The sequence below is a fragment of the Arachis ipaensis genome, chromosome B6 (genome assembly GCF_059453495.1).
Source record: "Arachis ipaensis isolate K30076 ecotype BB chromosome B6, ASM5945349v1, whole genome shotgun sequence".
Classification (NCBI taxonomy): Eukaryota; Viridiplantae; Streptophyta; class Magnoliopsida; order Fabales; family Fabaceae; genus Arachis; species Arachis ipaensis.
In genome coordinates, this window is record NC_142441.1 from 31,760,110 (window position 1) to 31,787,847 (window position 27,738).

Here is a 27,738-nt window from a genome sequence, read left to right on the forward strand (position 1 = left end):
TTGTTTTATATTATATTAAATAATTTAATTAAATATGTTAAATTATTTAATATCTTTTAATTATTATTTTGTGGAGAATAACCACCAAATTAAAACTGTACCCACCGATGAAAATGTCAAATGCGAGAGAAGAATGGACCTTGTTATGTTGATGGTTCTCTTTTATTGTGAGACAATAACTAAACTTCATATATATAAAGTAACTATATTTCCTCTATTATTGTGTTATATCCCTTATCTTTGCGGAATAAAGCAACTTAGACAAAAGAATCCATACAATTTAGTCAATATCATAATCCACGTCAAAAGGAAAATTAAAAGATATGTTATGATATATCAATTTACGGACCAAATTATCAAATGGTGTTTGTTGTCAACTAGGGGTGGTCTTAGCTGTTACCTTGTCCTCACATAATTCGCATCACATGTATGGTAACGGATATCCAATATAGCATATATTGAACAACAATAGCATTAGGAAAAGTATGAGTAGCCAATGGAATATTTATACAATGTGTATAATAGAAGTTTAGAGAGTATTAGAGATATAATCATTAGTGTTATTTTTTTCCATCAATTGAAACTTTTAGGATGAGTGGTATTATGCATGGTATTAGAGCGCTAGATCTAAAAGGTCAAGAGTTCGAGTCTTGGTGAATCCCAAAATTAATTTAAGCTTTTGGGAAGATGTTTATTATCCCTAGTACTCGGATGGTTATTCTAGATAGTATGAAAGATGAGAGATGTTTATTTTGTAACTCAATCATCCATTGTACACATTGTACAAATAGTCCATTGTTTCTCTAGCAGGATACATTATTCTTCCATAATAATATATAGAACTCCATGCATTTCCCATTATGATACCCTAATAAACTTTGATTACTACAATGAGAATATTTTCCCAGTGCACATGTCACCTTGCAAATCACAACCATATATATCATATCCCCTTATCTCAAATTAATTCTAGATGGCTAGTTTGAGCAAATATTCCCTCTCCCCCAATTTCATTAGGTGCATACATTAATACATATACCTTGCTAAATCCTAACTACTTGTTGCTAATTTCTGTTTTGCCACTTGTCAGTGTTTCATATTTTCATTTTATGCATCCTTTGTCTTGCATTAAATTCATTTTTATCCGATTAATAACTTCCAACTTTCAATTTTGACATGATAGATCTATCTAACTAATATCCTAAAAATACTCCCTAAAGAATTATAGTAAAAAGAATAATATTCAACAGAGTAACACTTTGATTTGATCGCATTTTTACACACAAAGTAATGTTGAGAATCAAAACACAAAATGACCTTAGCTTGTTCCATAAAAAACCAAAATTGACTAACAAAACAACCCAATCCTATACAGTTAGAGGTGACTTGAACTGAATCATGGTGTTGAAGAATTAATCATTTAAAAATTTGTGCTTTGGAGTAACGGAATCAATCTGTGAAGACTTTGGTTTCCAATTGATAGGCCTTGGTGAAGAATGATGGCCAACAAAGGTAAGTGGCCATTATGCTGCTCATAGTGGATGCACCAATCATCATGTTCATCACTACAATCTGCAGCTGAATCGCTTCCAATGGCGACGCACCTCCCATGATTAGACCAGTCATTGCTCCGGGAAGAGATATTAGACCCACTGTTTTTGTGTTGTCTATCACCGGAGACAGTGCTATGATCAGAGTCCTCTTCAGTTGCTGGTGAGAAGCTTGTCGTGGAGTCGCGCCAAGCGCCAAAGCCGTCTCAACCTAGATACACATTCATATCAGATACACTTGAGTTATGAATACATAAAATTTTAATAATTTTGATTAGTATTTGAACACCATAAATATTAAATTATTTTTAATAAATAAATTTTATTAATTTCTGATAAATATATACAAATTATGTTAACTCGTATGTAAATTTTAATAATACGTGTGCAAATTATATATTTTCTTTATAAATGTAAACATAAACTATTATTAGCTAAATATTAGTCTACAGTAATAATATTTAGTAATAACACTGATGGTCATCGGTATACTAAAGGATAAAATAATAAATTGGTGTTTTGGCGTGATTCTGTTTTGGTCTTTAAGATTTAAAGTGTTCTATTTGAATCCAAAAAAGTTTTATTTAGCTTTAATATAGTCTTACTGTGAGTTCAAAGTTAAATAATTAATGAAATGTCTTACATGACAGCAGTACAAGAATAAAGTCAATAATTTGGAGAATAAATACAAATTTAGAGACACAAAATCAATACATTTATTTATCATTTTTCTTATAATTTGAATGAAATATTTTCTATAAAACTAAAAAAAATGATAAATAAATGTATTGATACATCAACGGTTGATTTTGTGCCTCTGTAACTTGTACAGAATATCGACCTTGTTCTGTCATGTAGGACAACTTTAATTTTACGGTGGGACTACATTAAAACTAAATGAAACTTTTTTAAATTTTAAATAAGATACTTTAAACCTTAAAGAATAAAACAGGATTATGTCCAAACGTAAGAGACCAATTTAATATTTTACCAGTATGCTAAATTTTCGAAAGGATGAATATTATACAAAAATGAAGTAGTTATTTTGTATTAGTACTGATTATGCCAGCTTTTTTTAGAAGAAAAACTTAGATCTACTTTTTAAATGATCTAGCTGCACATGTTAACAGAGTTTCAATACACATGACTTTGCATAATCTGAAAAATTAAATTGCAATAGTTGGAGGATTAAACAAACTTCTGTCTTTGTTAATAGTAAAATAATGATGCAATAAGGTGTGATGAAATCAACAATACGAATACATGGTAAACGCCGAAACGGTCAACTATGACAAGTTGGATGATTCTAATTATTTATTTATTCAATTTAGATGAAACTGTCAATGATATCATCGAAAGCAAAGAAAGTACTACTTGTATTAGTTTAACTAAATGATGAACATATTTATAATTCTATACTCAATTTTAACGGTGTCTTGAAAGTTGAAATAACAAAAATCCAGAACAGAGAGTACAAAGAAAAGAAAGGAAAGTGTTTATCAGTGAAATTCATGATATTCAATAACAATTCCATAGTGAGTACAAGAGTAGTTTTATATATGGTTTAGTTAGGTTTTATGTGATAAAGTTTTTAATTTTTTTAAAATGATAGTATTAAAGTTTGATTAAAAAATAATTTTCAATAAATATAATCTATTTGTATTTGATAAAATTATTTTTAATATTTAAAATGATTTTAATAACTTAAATATAGGAAATGGTAAGAATTAGTAAACTATTCATTACTATGAGATGTTATATCAACTTTTTTTAATTTAAAAAAACATATAAATTAGTTTTAAAAATACTTTCATTATGAGTGTGACTCGAATTTACGATTTATAAGTGAGTATAAGGAGATTATTTCATTTAAATTATAGTTTATTAGTCATATATATATATATATATATATAAAAGATATTTATATTTAGAAAAAAAAATTATGAACTAGTCTCTCAATCACTCTAATCGTCTGAAGATTAATATGAGTTTGTAAAAAGCAAGATATACAAACCAAGTTGATTTGAGTCTTAATGTCATCACGAAGTCTCTTCATGGTAACTCCGGTTACAGTCATAGAGTTTCCGACCAACATGCCGGCAACAGGGATGATGTATCTGGGAGTGAAAGGGAACACATTCAATATAACCAGCAAAAACATGGTCACCGATGTTCCGGTCAGTATGGAAGCACCCGCCACATACTTTCCGCGAGGCACGTGTTTCGCTCGCTGCCCCGCTGTATAACCAGCCACTGATACCTGCAGAGGATCCAAATTAAATTCAATTGAATTTCATTTCAAATGAAAACACCACATCTTATATCAATTGCCTAAAAGGAAAAAGAGATTTTAATTAACTTGATGAATTCGAAACTTCTTTATAATTAAAAAATAAAATACTGTGGAACATGAAATTAATAAAAAAAAGTACCATGAAAAGGTATGCTAGAATGATCCATCCAGCATTACCCTGATTGAATATGAACTGCAAAACAAAGCCAATGATAGAGAGCTGAATAAACGCCCTCACAATGGCAACAAACATCTCGGACTCTAGGCCCAGCTTCTGCCAGAAAGACAAGCCCACTGCTAGGCCCACCACTGCGGTTGCTGCCACCGGCTTCACCATGCCCTTCAGGAACTCAATCATCCATGCCCAGTCCATGCCCGTATCCTCCTCCCGCTGAAAAAATGTGTTGTTACTAACAAAGAAAGATTCCATGGCTATGGTGGTGGTTATTGATTGAGATATTATTGGTTGAGATTATAAGGGAAATAGAATATATAAAATAAAATAAAGATCAAAGAAACAGCCTTCCCTTCAATATGCGCTATCTCGTGAAGTCACTACTTATTATACTAGCGTGGCAAACAACATATTTTATTATTTAGTTAAGTCAATTAATAATGACTTGTTAGAAAATAAGTGGATAGATTCTTATTGAATGAATTGTATTTCCAGATCGGGACGTACGTACGAGCAAGGACGGTAAAGGTTATATCAAAGTGGAGTGGGTTATTTGGACGGTTGGGGCCTATCATGTTCAACTTCTATCTAGGGAAGGCACCGTATGCTCAATTGTCCTTTTTCTAAAAACGCTCCACTCATACTATGACAAAACAAATTTTACACCCACTTCACATCACCCTATGGTTTTTTCCACCTTCTGGTTAGCTTAAAAATCAATCAACAAATCAAATTAAATATATTTATATATATGAATTTGTATATACTAGAATCTTAAGAGGATCTCTTAGCCTTAGGAGAGAGTGGACAGTACTTATTCATATAAAAAAATTGAAAGAAATAAAATCAGCCAAAATATTTTTTATTTCCGATCTTTATCATTCAATTTTATCCTTAATATTTTTAGGGTTTTTTTAAAAAATAAAATTAGATAAAAAATAAAGATTATAACTAAATTTTTTATGAGTATATATTTTGTATATTTTTATTTTATATGTTTTTTTCAATTATAAAAAATAAAAAAATCATATACAATACATATTCCTCTCAAAAATATAATTACAATCTTCTTCTTCACCTAATTTCAATTTTTTTTTTAAAAAGAAATTTATTTTTAAATGTTGCCAACCATGCATACCTTGTACTCAATATGGTGTCATCAAATAAATTTTAATTCTAATACAAATATAAATACAAATACAAATACAATACGTTTTAGAATATATCATATTAGTGATAGATTAATTCTTGATAAAAATAAAAAATAAATTATATATTATTACAAGATGTTGGATATTATATTGACTTATATTTTATTTAAATTTGAACTTCTTTATTATTATTATTATTATTTGAGAAGCGTGAAGTTTTTATATATCTCATAAGGAAAAGTATAGGGTACCAATATATTATTTACTAACTTATTACCAACAATAATTAATTATTATATTTTAAATACATATATAAAGAGACACATCCAGAAAATATATCTATAAAGACACTTCTATTAAACACAATCATAAAAAAGATATTTTTATTAGACACATCCACAAAGACACTTCCATTAAACAGTTATAAATAATAGTTGGCAGATATTAGTAGAAATACTGGTGGTAACGTAGCGGAATTGATCTCATAAAATAGTAACTAAATATCATGTGACTTAATAACAGAAAAGGGCATTCTACACCTAAACGAACTAGTAACTTATTTGAGAACTTAATTCACGTTTGATTGGCCTCGTGTTTGTGTGCTTGAATTGGTCTAAACTTAATTCTTAGTAATAATGACAAGTTGGTGGTTAATGGTTGTTACTTGTTATCCTTGCTGTTCAGGTACGCACATGTCATCCCATCTCATGCCTTATACATCTGCATGTGCTATTATTATTTTTTATTTCTTCAACATAGTGACCAAAAGGAAGTAGAGAAGACAAAGCATGGATCTTAATTTGTTATGGGAGCCATTTAGATAAAGATGTCAAAAATGTCTATTTTTAAAGATGTTTTTAAAAATTAAAATTTAATATATATAATCAATTAAATTATATTATTTTTATTAAAATTAGACTAGATTAGTCAGTTTAACAAAAAAAATAATAAATTAAATTTTAAACTAGTATAAATTAATATTTTTTTATTAAAAAATTACTACAATATTCCTATTATAAAACACAACTAAAATATCCCTATTATATATATATATATATATATATATATATTAATTTTGAAAATTTTAAATTCTAACCCTATAACTATAGAGAAGAAAAGGGCTAAAATTTAGAATTCTCAAAATTAATATATATAATAAGAGTATTTTAGTCATTTTATATAATAGGGGTATTGTAGTCATTTTTTATGAAAAATAATATTAATTTAGACGGATTCAAAATTTGATTCACTATTTTTCGGTCAAATTAATTTGTCTGACTTAATTTTGACAAAAATAATATAATTTAAGTGATTATATGTGTTAAATTTTAATTATTAAAAAAATATCTTTAAAAAAGACGTTTTCTATGTCTTTATGGGAGCATTCCCCATTTGTTATACAATGTTCAATTATATAATTAATAGTGCTGTTTTATTCGATTTTTTATTTCATCGTTAAAAATAAATAAATTAATAATTTTTGAGTTTTGTTTCACAATCTTAATTTAAAGAGCAGAAATAACTCTTTTTATGGGTGTCTTAAAGTCTCAATTATCGTTTCAAAAATAAAATTAAAGATAAAAAAAAACATACAAAGTGTCAGAGACAAAATAAAATACAGAAATTAAAAAAAAGAAGAAGATGAAGAATAACAAAAAAATATAAAAAACTTTAATTAAAAATAAAAAATAAAGTCAAATTTGAGTTCAGACTTTAGAAGAATTACTTAAGATTTTTAGTTTTACTCTTTTATGCCAAGGAGGTTGAGAGTATTTTTGGATTTTTAAGAATTTTTCAAAAAAAAAAAAAAATTGAACTGATTATAATATGTGCCCAAAATTCTATTTATAGACTAACCTAATATTAACTGACAGTTACTCCTATAATGTATCTTCGTCAGTTTTCAAATTTGAATAACCGTTCCGCACTTGTTGTCTCTTGATGCTTTATTGCTGATGTTGATAATTGCTTCCACACTTTCTACTTTCACAATCTATTACTATCACTAATAGTTATATCTTTGAGATATCATGGCGTATAATTTGGGTCTAGTTCAAATTTTAATTAAAACTATTTTGTTTTTAGAGTCAGTTGAAAGCTTTCCTAATTTTTGAAACTAACTTCTTAAAAATAAGATAAATTGACAATAATATTATTTTATATTTATTTACTTAAAATAAATTTTTTTTTAAGTAATAGTAATTTTTTGTCTAACAAAATGTTCCTAAGATTTCGCATTTGAAGATATGTAATGATTGAAAGTGAAAGAATTTAATTGTTTATTGATATTTATTTTATCTTTGACAAGTTGAGGTGTAAATGACTAAATGTCAATTGATATTGAAAGTGTCAAATACTTTTAAGTTGACACTTTAAACACATATATGCTTGATAGATTAAATGCCTATTAGTAATAGACTTAACAAAATTTCTAAGCCTATAAAATTTTTACATTGATAGTTGAATACCTAACTGTCCATGGAATTTATTCTTCTATATACAACTTCTAAGCATGCCAAATGGTATCTGTTATAATTTTTGACACATACCCCTTCATTGTTCCAATTGACATTATTAATTGACACAAATTTTTTTAATTTCAGAAGTAACAGAATTTTAACTTTGTGAAGTCGTTTCTTTTATATGTTAAAGAAGAATGAAATCATTTTTTGTCATTTTTTATTATCAAAATTACTCCTTATTTACAGAGAAGCCATTTACCTTATACGAACTTCAGAAAAAAAATTCAATCATCCGCTGCATGACTTAGTCAATGAGATGTAGACATTTGCTTCTTTTATCATCTCTTTATACTTTACTTCTTTTTAAGCTTTTAACTCTTCAATTTGTCTAATATTTTTAACAAGTTGAGTCATGTCATGATATTGTTGATTTACAAGCTTCTTTCTAATTTCAAATTCTAATCCATTTATGACCATTTTGACAACTTCAGATTCTGGAACTGGAATAAAGCATTTATTTCTCATGTTTCTAAATCTAGCCAAATATTTATCAATTGATTCTCCTACATTACGTTTGATGAAAAATAAACCACTTAAACTTATTTTTAATTCACTACGAAAAAATTGTTTATAAAAATCTTTTTCTAACTGTATCCAAAAGCGAATAGAATTTGAATTTAGGTTAGAAAACCATGTTAAAGCATTTCTTGTCAATAAGGAGGAAAACAATTTCATCTTTAAATACTCATTTGACGCCACTTTATTGATTTTGACAGTATAGCAAGAAAGTGCTTTCTTGATGATTCTTCATCTTCCCTTAAAAATGTAATTAATGACTTAGAAAACTTCCATCCCCTCAGGCAATTCAGTTTGTTGGATAAATTCAAGAAAAAAAAAAAAAATACAAAGTGAAGTTGATTTACAAATCCAACATTAAATCCCAATCTTTTCAGAATTTGTTCAATCACTTGATTGACATCTTGTCCGCCAATGTCATTTTATTTAACAACTTGATTAATATTTTGTTGTAGTTTAGTATCATCTTTTATTACATTACCATCATTTTGATCTTGTTTATCTAAATGTATATCATGTTCAGGAGGATTTTGTTCTACATTTATCTCTTATACTTCAATAAAATCATTTTAATTTTCTTTCATATTAACTATTTTAGCAATTTGATATACTTTATAGATTAATTGCTCATACTTAGTATTTGTCGACTCAATAAAAAAATTAAGTATTTTTGTCATATGATGAGTCAATATATTAGCTAAATTATAATGATTCTTATTTATCTATTGATAAAACTTTGCTAATGTATCAATAATAACCATAAAATTTTCTGATGGTAATATTTTTGACATATTAAAAAGAATTGGACTTGTAATTTGAAAAATAGAAGAATAATGATTTTTTTTTGTGCTCACATTTGAAGAAGTAGACAATATACCAAGTGAAGTTTGTGAGCCTAAAATTGAAAAATTTTTCATGCTAGTATTAACACATGGGTTATGATAGACAAGGTTCTGAATTGGTGAGTAAACAGGATTAATCAAATTTTGTGTCACTATGGAGGGGACAAACCCTGGTGGCAAGCCATTAAACGATCACCTCATAGTGTTTGTATGAGATGCACTTAACCCATGATGGGTATGACCAACGCCATCATGCCTCACCGATAATAAAATAGTATCAGTGGTTTGAGGTAAGAAAATATTTTCAATTTTCTTTTCTCTTTCATCACTGAAAATAGAAAATGTTGTGGATGAACTTAACATGTCCATTGACGCTAATTTTTTAGTATTTAAAAATAATTTTTCACAATGTAACTTCCTGCAAATTTGGAATTTTTTTGGACACAACTACAATCTATTGACAATATTCTACCGAGCATGCCAATTTGTTTTTTCTCGATTTTTCGTTCTATTGTTAACAAAAAATAAATTAACAACTTTTGAGTTTTGTTTTACAATCTTAAATTATGGAGTGAAAACGACTTCTCTTGTGGGTGTCTCAAGGTCTCAATTGTAGTTTCGAAAATAAATTAAAGATAAAACAAAAACATGCAAGGTGTCGTAGGCAAAGTAAAATGCAGAAATTAAAAGAGAAAGGAAGACGAAGATGAAGAAGAACAAAAAAAAGTAAATAACTTTAATTAAAAATAAAAGGTAGAGTACAAATTTGAGTTCAGATTTTAGAAGAATTACTTTAAATTCCCAGTTTTACTCTCTGATGCCAGGGAGGCTGAGAACGTTTTTAGATTTCCAAGTATTTTTCAAGAAGAACTGAACTGATTACAATGTGTGCTCAAAACTCTATTTATACACTAACCTAATGTCAACTATCAGTTACTCCTATAATATATCTTCGTTAGTTTCAAACTTGAATAAATGTTCCGTAATTGTTGTCCCTTGACGCTCTATTGCTGATGTGATAACTGCTCCTACATTTTTTATTTCCACGCTCTATTACTATCATTGACAGTTATATCTTTGAGATATCATGCCCATAACTCGAGTCTAATTTAAATTTTAATTAAAACTGCTTTATTTTTAGTGTCAGTTGAAAACTTTTTTAACGTGTTAAAAGTAACTTTTTAAAAATAACATAAATTGACAATAATATTATTTTAAATTGCCACTATAAGGAAACATGATATGAGATTAAACCCTACAAAGTGCATTTTCACGGTAGAAGCCGGCAAGTTCTTGGGATTCATGCTGACCCAAAGGGGCATAGAAGCAAACCCGGACAAATGCCGAGCTATACTTGACATGAAAAGTCCAACCTGTGTGAAAGAGGTACAGCAACTAAACGGAAGGCTGGCCGCCTTATCTAGATTTCTGGCAAGATCAGCTCTAAGGTCACTCCCCTTCTACTCATTCCTAAGGAAAGGGAAAAAGTTTGAATGGACCCCAGAGTGCGAGAAGACCTTCCAAGACTTCAAAACGTTCCTAGGGCAACCACCTATCCTAACCCGACCCGTGAAAGGAGAGGAGCTGGTGTTATACCTGGCAGTCAGAAGCCGGACAATAGCCTCAGCTCTAGTCTAAGAAGACAAAGATGGACAACGGCCCATCTATTTCGTCAGCAAAGCCCTACAAGGGGCTGAACTGAACTACCAAAAGATAAAAAAATTCGCCTACGCCCTTATACTCACATCCCAAAGACTTCACCTATACTTTCAAGCCCACACCATCAAGGTCTGCCTTAATCAACCCATGAAGCATATCCTACAGAAGACGGACCTGGCAGGCAGAATTCTGCAGTGGGCAGTGGAGCTGTCCGAGTTCGACCTTAAGTATGAAACTCGGACCGCTATAAAATCCCAGTACCTGGCCGACTTTATCGCCGAATACACCGATACCCCAGGAACACCCGTCTCATGGAGCTTATACGTCAACAGTTCTTCGAACAAGGCCGAAAGCGAGGCAGGCATCATCTTGAAAAGTGATCAAGGGACTCAAATAGAGCTATCCCTAAGGTTCGAATTTTTCGCCTCCAATAATCAGACAGAATATGAAGCCATGCAGGCTGGCTTAAAGCTGGCTAAAGAGGTTAGGGCATAGAGTATCACCATCTTCACCGACTCGCAGATAGTTACCTCACAGATAGATGGAAGATACCAAGCAAAAGACTCCAGCATGAAGAAATATTTAGACAAAACTAAGGAACAACTTCAAAGTTTCAAAGAATGTGAGGTCCGACATATACCTCGAGAGCAAAATGCCCGAGCTGACGCTCTTTCAAAGCTAGCCAGCACCAAGTCAGGGAGCAATAACAGAAGTCTCATCTAGGAAATGCTACAATCCCCGTCAATCTCAAAATAAGAGGAAGTGCTAAACATATCAGGCCAACTCCAAGAGTGGATGACCCTCATAATCAACTACCTCAAATTTGAAACCCTACCCACAGAAAGAAAGGACGCTAGAAGGCTCATAAGGAAGGCGCAAAATTACACACTAGTCCACGACATATTGTACTGAAGAGGGATCTCAACACCCCTCCTAAAGTGCGTTCTGACCTCCGACACAAGGGAAGTCTTGGAAGATGTCCATAATGGCATGTGTGGTAACCATCTAGGAGCACGGGCCCTGTCCAAAAAAGTGGTCTGAGGCGGCTTCTTCTGACCAACCCTGCAAAAAGAAGCAGCCGAGTTCATAAAAACATGCCCTCCCTGCCAGAAGCACGCCAGTTTCCACATAGCACCCCCTGAAGAGCTCATCAGCGTCACCTTACCCTGGCCGTTCACGAAATGGGGGGTTCGATCTCCTCGAGCCATTCCCCCAAGGCTTGAGCCAAGTTAAAAACCTTATACTAGGGGTTGACTACTTTACAAAGTGGATTGAGGCAGAACCTTTGGCCATTGTTACTGCTCAAAGAAGTCAGAAATTCCTATATAGAAACATTGTCATAAGGTTTAGAGTCCCCCACTCCATAACCACAGATAGTGGACCCAGTTCACTGACACGAGCTTCAGAACCCTAGTGGCGGACCTGAAGATCAGGCATCAGTTCACCTCAGTAGAACACCCACAGGCCAATGGACAAACTGAGGCAGCAAACAAAGTCATATTAGCCGGGCTGAAACGCCGACTGCAGGACGCAAAAGGAGCCTGGGCTGAGGAGCTCCCCCAAGTCTTGTGGGTGTATCGGACAACCCCCCACTCTACAACAGGAGAATCACCGTTTCGACTTGCCTACGGGATGGAGGCAATGTTTCCCATTGAAATAAACGAAGGATCATCCAGGGTCATCTTCTACAATGAAGGAGCTAATCCCCAGGCACAAAGAGAAGAGCTCGACCTACTTCCAGAAGTCCGAAAAAGAGCTCGGATTAGGGAAGAAGCCTTGAAGTGTCGAATGGCTCTGAGATACAATCAGAGGGTGATCAAAAGAAGTTTCACGGCCAACGATCTCATCCTGATCCGAAACGACATTGGGACACAAAAGACGGGAGAAGGGAAGCTGGCTGCAAACTGGAAAGGACCATACCGGGTAGTGGAAGTCCTAGGAAAAGGTTACTATAAGGTATCCAATCTCGAAGGGCGAGAACTCCCGAGATCTTGGCACGCCTGTAACCTAAGGAATATTATAGTTAGAAGGCCTTGAACCAAGGTGCACTCTTTTTCCCGACTAAGGATTTTTTAATGAGGCACCAGGTCAAAGGGCCAAAGGTGCCCATGCTCTAGGGCAACTGTAGCGACTGATAAATCTCGTTTTTAGGGTTTATCATGTATAGATTTTGAGGGTTTTATCAATGGTCTTCCATACATATTCATATAAAAATGCATGATTTTGTGTTCCTTTCCTAATTTTGCCTCATAAGATGAAAACATGCTTCGTTTACATTAGAATTGATATATTGTAATCCTCCTCTTTTACCATTCGATGCCGTGACCCGTTTGTTAAGTGGTTTCAGAAGTCATAGGGCAAAAAAATGGCTAAGAGGGATGAAGGAAGCATGCATGAATGGAAGGAGCATGAAAAACTTAGAGTTTTGGAATTTGGGCATGGGCGCGCACGCGTACGCACGGATGTGCACCCTCAGAGCCAGCGCAGTGGAGCCGAAACGAGAAGCCGTCGCATTTATATGGCTGGGCCAGAAATCCTTGGATGCGCGCGCGCACTGCGCGCCTGCGCGTGGATCGCCAAAAGCCCCAGGGATGCGTACGCGCAGTGTGCACGTACGAGCCGATAGCTGCACGTGATTTTTTAAGAAGAAAACGTGACCAGCGATTTCAGGCAAGGGGCAGGCCCTGTTTTGGGGCAGAATTCTGTCAAGAAGAGTATAAGAAGACCAAGGATTAGGGAGATTGAGACAATTAGACATTATTCTAGATATTTTGGGTAGTTAGTTATATTTTGGCTTTTAGAGAGAGAAACTCCAACTTCTCTCTAGGATTTTACTCTTTTCATTGCAATTTTTCTTAATTTCTTGGTGAGATCCATTGCTAATTCACTTTTACTTTGATACAAGTTGTAGATCTACTCTTCTTCTACTCTCAATTAGTGATCTTTTGATTCATTCACTTGGATCTAGATTTGTGACCTTGTTACTTTGAATTTTGATTAATGAATTGTGGAATTTCATTCAATTGCTTGATTGTTGATGATTGTTTGAATTAGATAGCTTTAATTCAATTCTTTTCTATCAATTTCATCATGTCTTCTATGATTGCTCACCAATTATTTGTGAAAATCACAACCCTAGCTATGGAGTAGATTTCTCTTATTTGGCTTAGGGGTTGAGTTAATAGAGACACTTGAGTAGTGGATATCAATTGTTGATTAGGAATTGAGAATTGCTAATTGACTTGGAGTGCACTAAAGCTAGACTTCCCTAGGGTTAGGTTAGGACTTGTGACTCAAGTTAGTTACTTTCACTTGACTTTCCTCCATTATTAGGGGGTTAACTAAGTGAAGCAATAATTAATTCTTATCACAATTGAAGAAAACTACAATGATGGAACTTCCAATACTCACCCTTGGCCAAGGCTTTCATCTCAATTAATTGTTGTTTACTTTTGTTAGTTTGAATTCTTGCACCAACTCTCAAAACCACAAAAGACTTCCTAATCAATGATGTGCATTCTAATGCAATTCCTAGGGAGAATGACCTGGGACTAATACTCTCGGTCATAGATTTTAGAATTGTTTGATGCGATATTTGCATGTCGGTTATACTATACTCACGATTGAACTCAATGTTAACTTCTACACCGGCATAAGAATTTCGTTCATCAGCGACCCTCAATTTAAAAAAAATATAAATATAAATAAGTTATAATTTATTTTATAAAATTAGAGTTCTTTATTTTTAGAAAATTATTTTATTATCAGTAATTGAACTAATTTTATAACAATTTGAATTCAATCAAATTTATATATATATATATATATATATATATATAATATTTTACATAATTAAAATTATAATTCTAGTAATTTATAAGTAATGAAACTTATATGTATATTTTAATTTGAGAAATTGATATTTAAATTTAAAAATAGAGTTTAGATAATAATATTATTATCGAGTTCGATATCCGATGATATGAGTAAATATCGATACTCTTTGGTAAGCTTAGCTTTGCTAATACTTCACCAAATATCTTTCATTCTTAAGTTACTAATGTCATTTATATTAGTAACTCATATACATTCAACTTTATATATTATTATTATTATTATTATCTTATGCATGTACGCATATATATATATATATATATAAAAGACGGCAGGCATTTACCTAATGGAAAGCCGTTGTACATATATGTAATATATAGTTATGAGTATCATTAGCTTTATATATAATAGTATCAGAAGAAGAAATAAGTAACATTTACTTTATTATCATTATTATACTTGCGCCGCCATATATATATATATATATATATATATATATATAGTATACGAAGGAATGAGTGGCGAGAGAGAAGAGTGACCGAGAGAGAGAAGCGTGAGAATGTAAACTTCTTCCAACTTTTCGGCTTCGATTTCTTGCAATCCATAACCCAATCAAAAATTTAATCTGGTAAAAGTATTTGTATCCTCCTCCTCTACACGTTGACACCACTTTTGATCGGTAAAAGTTGACGGAGAAGTAGCTCCTCTACCCCTTGAGTTCGGCCAACGAGAGTTCTAGGAGGCACAGACAATTCTGGACATTTTCTTCTTCTTTGATAGCTCGGTCAGAAAGCTTCTCCGGAGCTTCGAATATTTTAATTCCGTACAAAGGTATGGTTTTAGTTTCTCGTAGTTAATGATTAATGTCACGTGAAAACTTAGGCTAGAAGACCTTAAGATAGGAATGAATTGAATGTATAATTGATGGATTGTGTATATGGTATAAAATGTGTGGTTTAGCTGTTGTTAATAATTTGTTGTTGAAGTTAGTTGATTTTGGGAAAATATTTAATATTTGTATCTGTTTGATTTTGAAATAATTTGTTACTGGAAATGATTTGAATGACTGAGGGGTATTTGCTTTAGTAGTTGGGACCTTTGAAGGGTGGCAGAAATTTGAGTTTTAGAGGAGATACTGCCAAAATTTCTATAAGAATTGGAGTTTTGATTTGAAGTGTTATTTTAAAAAGGAAAGAGATTTTTATGTGGCTTGTGTATTTGAGACTATTTGTTGACCATCTGTCGCAAGATGTGACCAGGCATTTTAACTCCCCGGATTCCCCCATGGACATGCATATATATATGAATATTGAATATTATATTTGAGCTTGAAGTTTGATTCCATGGAATATTATTGAGCTTGGAGTTTGACTCTATGGAATACTATGTTATTGAGCTTGGAGTTTGACTCCATGGAATACTATATTATTGAGCTTGGGGATGCGCGCACAAAGGGACTGTCCAATGGTTAACTACCAGAACATGTCGGGTTGGCTGTATAATCGACAGATGAGACTCATCAGCCATAGGACAGGCATACATCATATGCATTTGTTTGCTTTGTTTGAGTGTGCATTGTTTTAGTTTGCTTAACTGTTTAATTCTGCTTATCTGCTACTTGTTCTACTCGCTGTAAATGCTTCTCTATCTGCGTTTTTCTTGCTTGAATTGTATGTGTATGTTTTTTGAGAAATCCTTCTTGACGGAGGTGTGGGGGAGGGGGTTGTTCCACCAGTGTCTCGGAGGATTAGAGGAGTCAGAAAGTGAAGTGTTAAGTTAAAGTTAAATTTAGAACTTTAATACCTTAGATAACTTACCTAATTTCTGGTTTAGTTGAATTCTTAAGCCAAAATCTGAGTGTCGAAGTTCTAGGAATACCTCTGGCTCTCTTGAGATCTTTTATATTAACTATGTGGGCACCTTTACCATGCTGAGAACCTCCGGTTTTCATTCCATATATATTTTGTTGTTTTTCAGATGCAGGTCGAGAGGCACCTCGTTGAGCGTCTGGAGAGCCTCCTTATAGGCGAAGAACTATCTTTTGGACTGTCATATTTTGTTTTAGGCTATACATATATTCTTATAGAATCTCCGCATGTACATTTTGTCTTTTGTCCCTCCTACAGGTTGACTTGGAGTTTATTTTGGACTTTCACTAGCTCATTGCTCTTTGCCAAGAGGTGCATCTTCCAAAAGGAATACCTCAATCTCCTTGTTGCTCTTCATTTGTTTACCATGATACAACTTGAGACAGTGCCCATTGACCTTGAAGATATCCGGACTTGAGGGATGGCGCAAATGGTAGACTCCATAGGGTTCCGCTTTCTCCACATGATATAGGCCTTCCCATTTTGATCTTAGTTTTCAGGGCAACAATCTCAACCTTGAATTATAAAGGAGGACTAGATCACCGGCTCTAAATTCTCTTCTTCTTATGTTCTTGTCGTGCACGGCTTTTATTTTCTTCTTGTAAAGTTTCGAGTTCTCATAGGCTTCCAACCTCAAACACTCTAATTCCACTAGTTGAAGCTTTCTCTCAACTCCGTCCCCACCCAAACTTAGATTGCACTCCTTGACGGCCCAATATGCTCTATGCTCCGCCTCCACCGGTAAGTGGCAAGCTTTGCCATATACCAACCGAAAGGGGCTCATGCCAATCGGCGTTTTGTACGCTGTTCGGTATGCCCATAGTGCATCGGTAAGCTTGGCACTCCAATCTTTTCTATTGGGCTTCACAATCCTCTCCATTATGCGTTTGATATCCCGATTGGAAACCTCAGCTTGACCGTTTGTCTGTGGGTGGTAGGCCGTAGCCACTTTATGCATGATGCCATATTTCTTCATTAGCCCTTCCATTCTTCTATTGCAAAAATGTGAGCCTTGGTCACTCACGATTGCTCGTGGCGACCAAAATTTACAAATGATGTTATTTCTCACAAAAGAAAGGACCAAATTAGCATCGTCCGTCCGGGTGGGTATCGCTTCCACCCATTTGGACACATAATCAATGGCTAGTAGAATGTAGAGAAAACCATTAGAATTTGGGAATGGCCCCATGAAGTCGATACCCCACACATAAAAAATCTCACAAAATATCATGGTTTGTTGGGGGATTTCATCCTTCTTGGAGATATTACCAAATCTAAGGCATTGAGAACAAGATTTACAAAATGGAGAAGAGTCCTTGAAAAGAGTTGGACACCAAAATCCACAATCTAGGATTTTTTTTGCCGTTCTTTGAGGTCCATAATAGCCTCCTCCTTCGGAGGAGTGGCAAGCTTCCAAGATTGAGTAGAATTCGATTTGTGGAATGCACCTCTGAATTACTTGATCCGCTCCGCATCTCCAAAGGTATGGGTCATCTCACACATAGTATTTCACTTTTTAGCTTATCCCTTTGATGTTTGGAGAGATTAGGAGGAAAGGTGCGAGACAACAAGTAATTTGCAATTGGTGCATACCAAGGAATAACTTCCGAGATTGCTTGCAAGCCCTCAAAGGGAAAAGAATCATTAATAGGAGTGGTATCACCTTTGGTATGTTCAAGGCGACTTAAGTGATCCGCCACTAGGTTTTGCGAACCACTCCTATCTTTAATTTCCAAGTCAAATTCTTGCAACAATAAAACCCATCTAATCAATCTCGGTTTGGATTCCTTCTTAGCCAACAAATACTTTAACGCCGCATGATCCGAGTACACTACCACCTTGGAACCAAGTAGATATGCTTGGAACTTGTCCAAGGCAAAAACTATTGCCAATAGTTCTTTTTCGGTGGTAGTGTAGTTAGATTGGGCTCCATCTAGTGTTTTTGATGCATAGGCTATGACATATGGATTCTTACCCTCGCGTTGTGCTAATGCGGCTCCCACGGTAAAATTTGAAGCATCGCACATTATCTCGAATGGCCGGCTCCAATCCGACCCTCGCACGATGGGAGCTTGGGTCAATGCTACATTGAGCTTGTCAAAAGCCTCCATGCACTCCTTGCTTAGATCAAACTCAATGTCCTTTTACAACAATCTTGATAGAGGCAATGCTACCTTACTAAAGTCCTTTATAAATCTTCGATAAAATTATGCATGTCCAAGGAATGAACGGACTTCTCTCTCGGAAGAGGGGTAAGGCAAGCTAGATATAACATTGATCTTTGTCGGATCCACAGAAATACCATCCTTGGAAACAATGCACACTCAAATAAAGCAAACAAATGCATATGATGTATGCTTGTACTATGGCTGATGAGTGTCATCTGTCGGTTATACAGCCAACCTAACATGTCCTGGTAGTTAACCATTGGACAGTTCCTCTATGCGCGCACCCCCAAGCTCAATAATATAGTATTCCATGGAGTCAAACTCCAAGCTCAATAACATAGTATTCCATAGAGTCAAACTCCAAGCTCAATAATATTCCATGGAATCTAACTCCAAGCTCAAATATAATATTCAATATTCACACACACACACACACACACACATATATATATATATATGCATGCCCATGGGGGAATCCGGGGAGTTAAAGTGCCCAGTCACATCTCGCGACAGAGGGTCAACAAATAGTCTCAAATACACAAGCCACATAAAAATCTCTTTCCTTTTTAAAATAACACTTCAAATTAAAACTCTAATTCTTATAGAAATTTTGGCAGTATCTCCTCTAAAACTCGAATTTCTGCCACCCTTTAAGGGTCCCAACTACCAAAGCAAACACCCCTCAGTCATTCAAATCATTTCCAGTAACAAATTATTTTAAAATCAAACAGATACCAATATTAAATATTTTCCTAAAATCAACTAACTTCAACAATAAATTATTAACAACAGCTAAACCACACATTTTATACCATATACACAATCCATCAATTATACATTCAGTTCATTCCTATCTTAAGGTCTTCTAGCCTAAGTTTTCACGTGACATTAATCATTAACTACGAGAAACTAAAAACATACCTTCGTACGGAACCAAAATATTCGAAGCTCCGGAGAAGCTTTCTAACCGAGCTATCAAAGAAGAAGAAAACGTCCAGAATCGTTTGTGCCCCCTAGAACTCCCGTTAGCCGAACTCAAGGGGTAGATGAGCTACTTCTCCGTCAACTTTCACCGATCAAAAGTGGTGTCAACATGTAGAGGAGGAGGATACGAATACTTTTACTGGATTAGATTTTTGATTGGGGTTACGGACTGCAAGAAATCGAAGCCGAAAGGTTGGAGGAGGTTTACGTTCACACGCTTCTCTCTCTCGGTCACTCTTCTCTCTCGCCACTCATTCCTTCGTATACTATATATATATGGCGGCGCAAGTATAATAATGATAATAAAGTAAATGTTACTTATTCCTTCGAATGACACTATTATATATAAAGCTAATAATATAATAAGGCTAATAATAATCATAACTATATATTACATATATGTACAACAGCTTTCCATTAGGTAAATGGTTGCCATCTTTTATATATATATATATATATGCGTACATGCATAATAATAATAATATATAAAGTTGAATGTATATGAGTTACTAATATAAATGACATTAGTAACTTAAAGATGAAAGATATTTGATGAAGTATTAGCAAAGCTAAGCTCACCAAAGAGTATTGATATTTACTCATATCATCGGATATCGAACTCGATAATAATATTATTATCTAAACTCTATTTTTAAATTTAAATATCAATTACTCAAATTAAAATATACATATAAGTTTTATTACTTATAAATTACTAGAATTATAGTTTTAATTATGTAATATATATATATATATATATATATATATATATATATATATATATATATATATATATATATATATATATAAGAATATGAATTTGATTGAATTCAAATTGTTACAAAATTAGTTCAATTACTGATAATAAAATAATTTTCTAAAAATGAAGAACTCTGATTTTATAAAATAAATTATAACTTATTTATATTTATATTTTTTTAAAATTGAGGGTCGCTGATGAACGAAATTCTTATGCCGGTGTAGAAGTTAACATTGAGTTCAATCATGAGTTTAGTATAACCGACATGCAAATATTGCATCAAACAATTCTAAAATCTATGACCGAGAGTATTAGTCCCGGGTCGTTCTCCCTAGGAATTGCCTTAGAATGCACATCATTGATTAGGAAGTCATTAGTGGTTTTGAGAGTTGGTGCAAGAATTCAAACTAACAAAAGTAAACAACAATTAATTGAGATGAAAGCCTTGGCCAAGGGTGAGTATTGGAAGTTCCATCATTGTAGTTTCCTTCAATTGTGATAAGAATTAATTATTGCTTCACTTAGTTAACCCCCTAATAATGGAGGAAAGTTAAGTGAAAGTAACTAACTTGAGTCACAAGTTCTAGCCTAACCCTAGGAAAGTCTAGCTTTAGTGCACTCCAAGTCAATTAGCAATTCTCAATTCCTAATCAACAATTGATATCCACTACTCAAGTGTCTCCAATAACTCAACCCCTAAGCCAAATAAGAGAAATCTACTCCATAGCTAGGGTTGTGATTTTCACAGACAATTGGCAAGCAATCATAGAAGACATGATGAAATTGATAGAAAAGAATTGAATTAAAGCTATCTAATTCAAACAATCATCAACAATCAAGCAATTGAATGAAATTCCTCAATTCATTAATCAAAATTCAAAGTAACAAGGTCACAAATTTAGATCCAAGTGAATGAATCAAAAGATCACTAATTGAGAGTAGAAGAAGAGTAGATCTACAACTTGTATCAAAGTAAAAGTGAATTAGTAATGGATCTCACCAAGAAATCAAGAAAAATTGCAATGAAGAGAGTAAAATCCTAGAGAGAAGTTGGAGTTTCTCTCTCTAAAAGCCAAAATGTAACTAACTACCCAAAATATCTAGAATAATGTCTAATTGTCTCAATCTCCCTAATCCTTGGTCTTCTTATGCTCTTCGTGCCAGAATTCTGTCCCAAAACAGGGCCTGCCCCTAGCCTGCCCCAAAACAGGGCCTGCCCCTTGCCTGAAATCGCTGGTCATGTTTTCTTCTTAAAAAATCACGTGCGGCTATCGGCGCGTACGCGCACAGTGCGCGTACACGTCCCTGGGGCTTTTGGCGATCCACACAGGCGCGCAATGCGCGCGCGAGTCCAAGGATTTCTGGCCCAGCCATATAAACGCGCCGGCTTCTCGTTTCGGCTCCAGTGCGCCAGCTCTGAGGGTGCACATCCGCGCGTACGCGTACGGTGCGTGTGCGCGCCCATGCTCAAATTCCAAAACTTTAATTTTTCCATGCTCTTTCCATTCATGCATGCTTCCTTCATCCCTCTTAGCCATTTTTTTGCCCTATGACTTCTGAAACCACTTAGCAAACGGGTCACGGCATCGAATGGTAAAAGAGGAGGATTACAATATATCAATTCTAATGTAAAAGAAGCATGTTTTCATCTTATGAGGCAAAATTAGGAAAGAAACACAAAATCATGCATTTTTATATGAATAAGTGTGGAAGACCATTGATAAAACCCTCAAAATCTATACATGATAAACCCTAAAAACGGGGTTTATCAACCTCCTCACACTTAAACTATAGCTTGTCCTCATGCTAAAGAAAAGCAAAAGATCAAAGGATCACAAGAGAATGAGACTCATGGGATGCAACCTACTTACATGAATGCAACTAGGGAGTATGCTACTATCTACTTGGTCAAGAGCAATTCAATCTTCCTAGAACATATATATATGCACATAGGGCAAGATGATGGGCAATGTATGAATTCTACTAATTCTTGACATCAAAGTGAAATATGCATAGCTTGCATGAAGAACGCTCGCGAGAGCCGGGAACAAGGTATTGAGCTTCGAATCCCTCATCGGAAGTGTTTGCACTCTATTCGCTCGGTGTATAGGGTTGATCACTCAATCCTCCCCTACTTCAAGCTCTTCCAAAATTTGTTCTTCCTCTTGCCAATCAACAATTGTTCTATGCATACATACATATATCATGAGGTCTTTCCTTAGATTGTAATGGGGTTAGGGTTAAGGTAGGGTTATATATTTGGCTAAGTGGGCTAAAATTGAATCCTTTGATTAACTTAAGCTCCCCTCCTAACCTATATAACATCCTATATGATTATGTACTAAGCTAACTACCCATTCCTCACTCTTTCACATACTCATACATTTACTTTTGATCATTATACATACGCATTGATTTGTCTTTAAGTCTTACTTTGGGGCATTTTGTCCCCCTTTTTTTTTCTTTTTTTTTACTTTTCTTGCTTTTTTTCATTATTCCTTTTTCTTCTCTTTTTGTTTTGTCTCCACTTTTGTTTTCTTTTTTTTTCTTTTCTTATCAGTGCATATGGTCTACACATTTGGTCAACACATGAGTATGTATCCACTTCCCAATATTTTTAACAAAAAAAAAACAACATGCTTCTTACCTCAACAAATGCCCCCCCTGCGCATTTTTCCACACTTGAATGACATATACACTCTAGCCTAAGCTATTCAAGGATTCAATTAGGGACATTCGTGGTTTTTCGCTTTCGGTTTGTAATGTGCTAAAATTAAGAATAAGTGGGTTAAACGTAGGCTCAAAGTTGGTTGCAAAGGTTGTTATAAGGTAAGGTCATTTGGGTAAGTGGGCAAGTGAATTGACGGCCTCAATCATGTACATGCATTCATACATATAACAATGGACATATAGAGTCAAACAAATTAAGGATCACAATCATAGAGAGAGGACAATGCACACAAGAAGGAAGGTAAGTGGCTAGAAGATGTAGCCACGCAATTAGGCTCAAAACTCACTTGCTTCTGTTCTTGGCTCAAAATCCATGTTCCAAATTATATTCTTCAAACAAGCTTAGCATAAAAAATTTTCAAAATTTTCAAGATTGGTAGGGTTGCCCTAAAATTTTAGCTTCCTAGGAAATAAGTCATTACTCTAACCAAGTGGACTTATTAAGATATAACTAACATGCAAAGGATGTCAAGAAGTGAAAAACCTAATCATGTAATCTATCCTAATTAACAAAAGAGATTCACAATTTATTCGGATGTTACCTATGGAGACCGGTCAGCCGACCGACCTCCCCACACTTAGAAGTTGGCACGGTCCTCCGTGCCTTGAGTGAGACGCAATGGTTGATCGGCTTCCGAGTGTCCATCATCTTCTCCATTATCGCTATCTTCATTGTTGGTGCCAGTGGACGTGGAAATTTCTGGTTCTTCCATAGGTGGTGCTAGGCAACTTAGAAGCTTCTTGACAAAAGTGTATCGGCATTGGTTTCGCCGCTCATAACGATCGATCTTCTTGTGGAGGTCCTCTATGCGTTGCAAGGATGATTTTGGTGGTGCGATTGAAGTGGTGGGAGTGCTCATGGGGATGGCTAAATTCGGATCCTCGGTGTCCGCCGGAGGGTTGAGGTATCTCCCGGTTGGAACAACATTGCCGTCCATCGGGATCATGGTCCTCTGATCCTTAGTCTCTCGGGGGACACCGGCTGCGGCAACTAAGTCGGTCACTAAAGCGGGGAAGGATAGGTTCTCCTTAGCATGGATGCGGCCCATAGCCTGGCGAATGAGACGGGGAATATGCACCGGCCTCTTGGTGAGGACACACCAAACTAACAAGGCTAACTCGGCAGTGATAGATGAGCCATGGGTGCTTGGGAGCACATAGTGGCTAGAATTTGGGCCCATGCCTGAGCCTCCCTGGTGAGAAAACGTGCAGTGATGCCCTTGGGCCGGGGTCTCATCCTTCCCCGAATCCAGAATGATTCGGGTACGCCAATGACCCTGAGGACGGCATCCCAGTCAAACCCATATTCGCATCGTGCTGACAAAATCTCTTGATATGCATCAACCCCTTCCACTAATGGTTCGGTCTTAAGCACACTTTGAATGGCCTCCTCTGTGACGGGAACTTGTCTTCGACGCAGCCGTTGCCGGGGAGCTGCTTATGTGTGCCATTCTATTGGTTAGTGTAGATATGTTAATATGTGGATACTTGCATTTTTCTCTTGATTGTTTGTTTGTTTGATTGTTAGTTAGGATTAATCTTTGCTTAAGTATCATTTGATGTCATGAGCTTCTTATCTCTTTCATTGTATGACGCGTTCACTACCGAATCCGAGCTTAGCACCATTTGATTCGGAAATTGAAAGAACTTTGCTTCATATTAGGCAAGCTCGGAGGCGGTTAGCCTCTGAGGAAGGTGAAAAGGTTTTTACCAATTAACCAACCATATCCGAGGTGGATTCCGAATCATCATCCAAAGAAGGCACTAATAGTTCTTCTTTTGATCTAGGTGTTGACAATATGACCGCTCCAAGGAGAGTTACTCTCAAGGAAGCGGGTGCATCGAACTTCGTTCTCCAATCTCTTTATGTGCTTCATCCCAATTTGAATGCAAACTTTGAGCTCAAGAACGCTCTCATCAACCTTCTACCAAAGTTCCATGGACTTCCCGCACAAGATCCAATTAGACACCTAAAGGACTTTCATGGTGTACACTCGACCACTAGGCAGGAAGGATCCGATGAAGTGGCCATATGGTTGTTTGCCTTCCCTTTCTCTCTTGAGGGAAGAGCCAAGAAGTGGTTTTATACCTTACCTAGTGATGTTGTCTCCGATTGGAACTTGCTTAGAAGAGAGTTCCTAGATAAATTCATGCCCGTAGAAATGACAGACAAGTTAAGGAAGGAGATCTCATGTATTATACAAGGCGAGATGGAAACCCTATATGAGTATTGGGAGAGGTTTCGCAAACTTCTTGACTCATGTCCAAACCACATGATTGACACTCAAGTATTGCTTAGCTATGTGTGCCAAGGCATGAGAGAGCAAGATAAGAATCTATTGGATGCCTCAAGCAATGGTTCTTTGTCAAAGTATAGGATGGCGGAGGAGGGATGGCAACTCATTACCGACTTGGCCGAATCCACTCAACATGCTAGACGGAGAATCAATCGCCCAAAGGCCATGAATGAAGTCTCTTCTAGTGGTGAGACCGCACTCTTACCAAAACCTTGTGTGAGATGACAAGTCTTCTAAAGCAACTCCAAGTGAATCAACAACAACCTCCACCATCTCCTCAACACCAACAAAGCCAACAATTAGTCCCCAAAAAGTATGCGGTATTTGCTCATGCTACTCCAACTACACGGATGAATGTCCAAGTCTCCAAGAAGATAACACTCTAGCGGCTACCCATAACTTTTTATGATCACCCCTTCTATGATCGCCCTAATCAAAGTTACCATTCATAAGGGAGAAATTTCAACCAAGGGTACCCCCAACAAGGAGGCAATCATAACCAAGGGAGTAACAACTCTAATTAAAGTTGGAGGGATAGCTCCAACCAAGGTTAGCGGGACAATTATCAACAAAGAGGTAGGAACAATGGAGGCAATCAAAGATAGAACACCAACAATCCACAAAACTGATACTCACAAAACCCTCCAAATCAATAACCAAACCAAGGAAGGAACTACCAAACCTACATACCACCTCATAGACAACCACCTCAACCCAACCAATCACAAGCACCATAAATCACATATCCTTCCCCTTCTTCAAATCAAGATGAGACACTCCGGTCCATACTCCAAGGGCAAAAAGATCTCCAAAATACACTCAACTCAAGTCTTAATGGCCTCACTTCCACCCTCTAAGCCCTCATTGCTCGTATGGAGCCACCTTCTACCTCCATTCCTCAAGTTCCAAACTCTAGTGCCATACCTTCTCAACATCTACCCAACCCCAAGGGTGGCATCAATGCCATAGCCTTGAGGTCCAGAACTCAATTGAAAGAGAGGGGCTCAAAGGCACCTAGCCCAATGATAGTTTCTCAAGAGGAGGATAGAGTTGAGATAGAAGAAATAGAAGAGGAGGAGGAAGCACATGAGATAGTTGAAGATGAAGACCCTCAACCAAGGAGTGAAGTTCCTAGGAAGGAGCAAGTCTTGGAGGAAGTGGCTCAACCAATCCCATTTCCTACATTGGCAAGAAGGACCAAGAAGCGTGTGGAACTTGATCCAAAAATGGTAGAGATTTTCAAGAAAGTAGAGGTAACTATCCCTCTGTTTGATGCTATACATCAAGTGCCTAAATATGCGAAGTTTCTTAAGGACTTGTGTATGAACAAAGATAGAATCCATGAGTTGGAAACCATTCCATTGGAGAGTTCTATTTCGGCTTTGATGGGAGCCATCCCGGAAAAGTGTGTTGATCCGGGCCCTTGCTTAGTCTCTTGTATCATTGATGGAGTCCAATTCATTGATTGTATGTGTGACCTTGGTGCATGCGTTAGCATTATGCCTCTTTCCGTTTATCATATATTGAAGCTCCCACCGTTGAAGCGGTCGGCGGCTAGGTTTGTCTTGGCGGACAATAGCATAATAACTGTGACGGGCATTGCAGAAGATGTGTTGGTCAACATAAAGGGTTTGGTATTTCCAATTGATTTTCATATCCTGGAGATGCCACCAAGTGAATCCGAAAGGACATAATTTATCCTACTTGGGAGGCCATTTTTGAGGACCTCTAGATTCAAGTTGGATGCCCATTCGGGAACCTACTCATTTGAGATAGATGGAAGAGTCGTGAGTTTTAGCTTAGAAGAAGCAATGAAGCACCAACCGGAGAACCACTCCATATTCCGATGTGATTTAATTGACAACATTGTGGCCGAAGTACATTGTGCAAAGCTAGATGAGAAACATATGATCGAAGAAAATGGTGAAGACCCAAGTGAAGAAGTTCAAGTGTTCAAGTACTCATACCTTGATGAAGCCCACAAGTTCCCGGTGATTGTAGCAAGGGAACTAAATCCTCAACAAGAAGAGAAGTTGTTATGTGTTTTGAGGAAGAACAAAAGGGCAATAAGGTGGAGCTTGGCGGATTTAGTGAGGATAAGTCCCCAAGTGTGTGAGCATCGGATCTTCTTAGAAGAAGAAACTAGACCCGTTACACAACCTCAAAGACGATTGAATCCTACCATTTTAGAGGTTTTCAAGAAAGAGGTAACCCGGTTACTCGAGGCGGACATCATCTACCCCATTTCGGATAGTGAATGGGTGAATCCTGTTCAAGTTGTGCCAAAAAAATCCAGGGTAACAACAATCAAGAATGAAAGCGGGGAGCTCATAGCAACAAGGGTGAAAAACTCTTAGCGGGTATGCATAGACTACCGAAGGTTGAACTC

General features: G+C 35.6%; 1 protein-coding gene across 1 annotated transcript; it reads right to left on the minus strand.

Annotated features, from left to right (window-relative positions):
* Window positions 1–1,222: 1,222 nt before the first annotated feature.
* Window positions 1,223–4,417, minus strand: ALS3 (aluminum sensitive 3). Its single transcript, XM_016352512.3, has 3 exons — window positions 3,983–4,417; window positions 3,565–3,810; window positions 1,223–1,761 (listed from the first exon to the last, which is right to left on the minus strand). The coding sequence occupies exons 1-3, from the start codon at window positions 4,271–4,273 to the stop codon at window positions 1,450–1,452; spliced, it is 849 nt and encodes a 282-aa protein (XP_016207998.1). The 5' UTR covers window positions 4,274–4,417; the 3' UTR covers window positions 1,223–1,449.
* Window positions 4,418–27,738: the final 23,321 nt, after the last annotated feature.

Excerpts from the sequence above, each read along its gene's own strand:
- ALS3 (XM_016352512.3), bottom strand. The coding sequence starts at position 4,273 with ATGGAATCTTTCTTTGTTAGTAACAACACATTTTTTCAGCGGGAGGAG. Across the intron at positions 3,811-3,982 it reads TTCTAGCATACCTTTTCATG|GTATCAGTGGCTGGTTATAC; the intron begins GTACTTTTTTTT and ends GATCCTCTGCAG. Across the intron at positions 1,762-3,564 it reads TTAAGACTCAAATCAACTTG|GTTGAGACGGCTTTGGCGCT; the intron begins GTTTGTATATCT and ends ATGTGTATCTAG.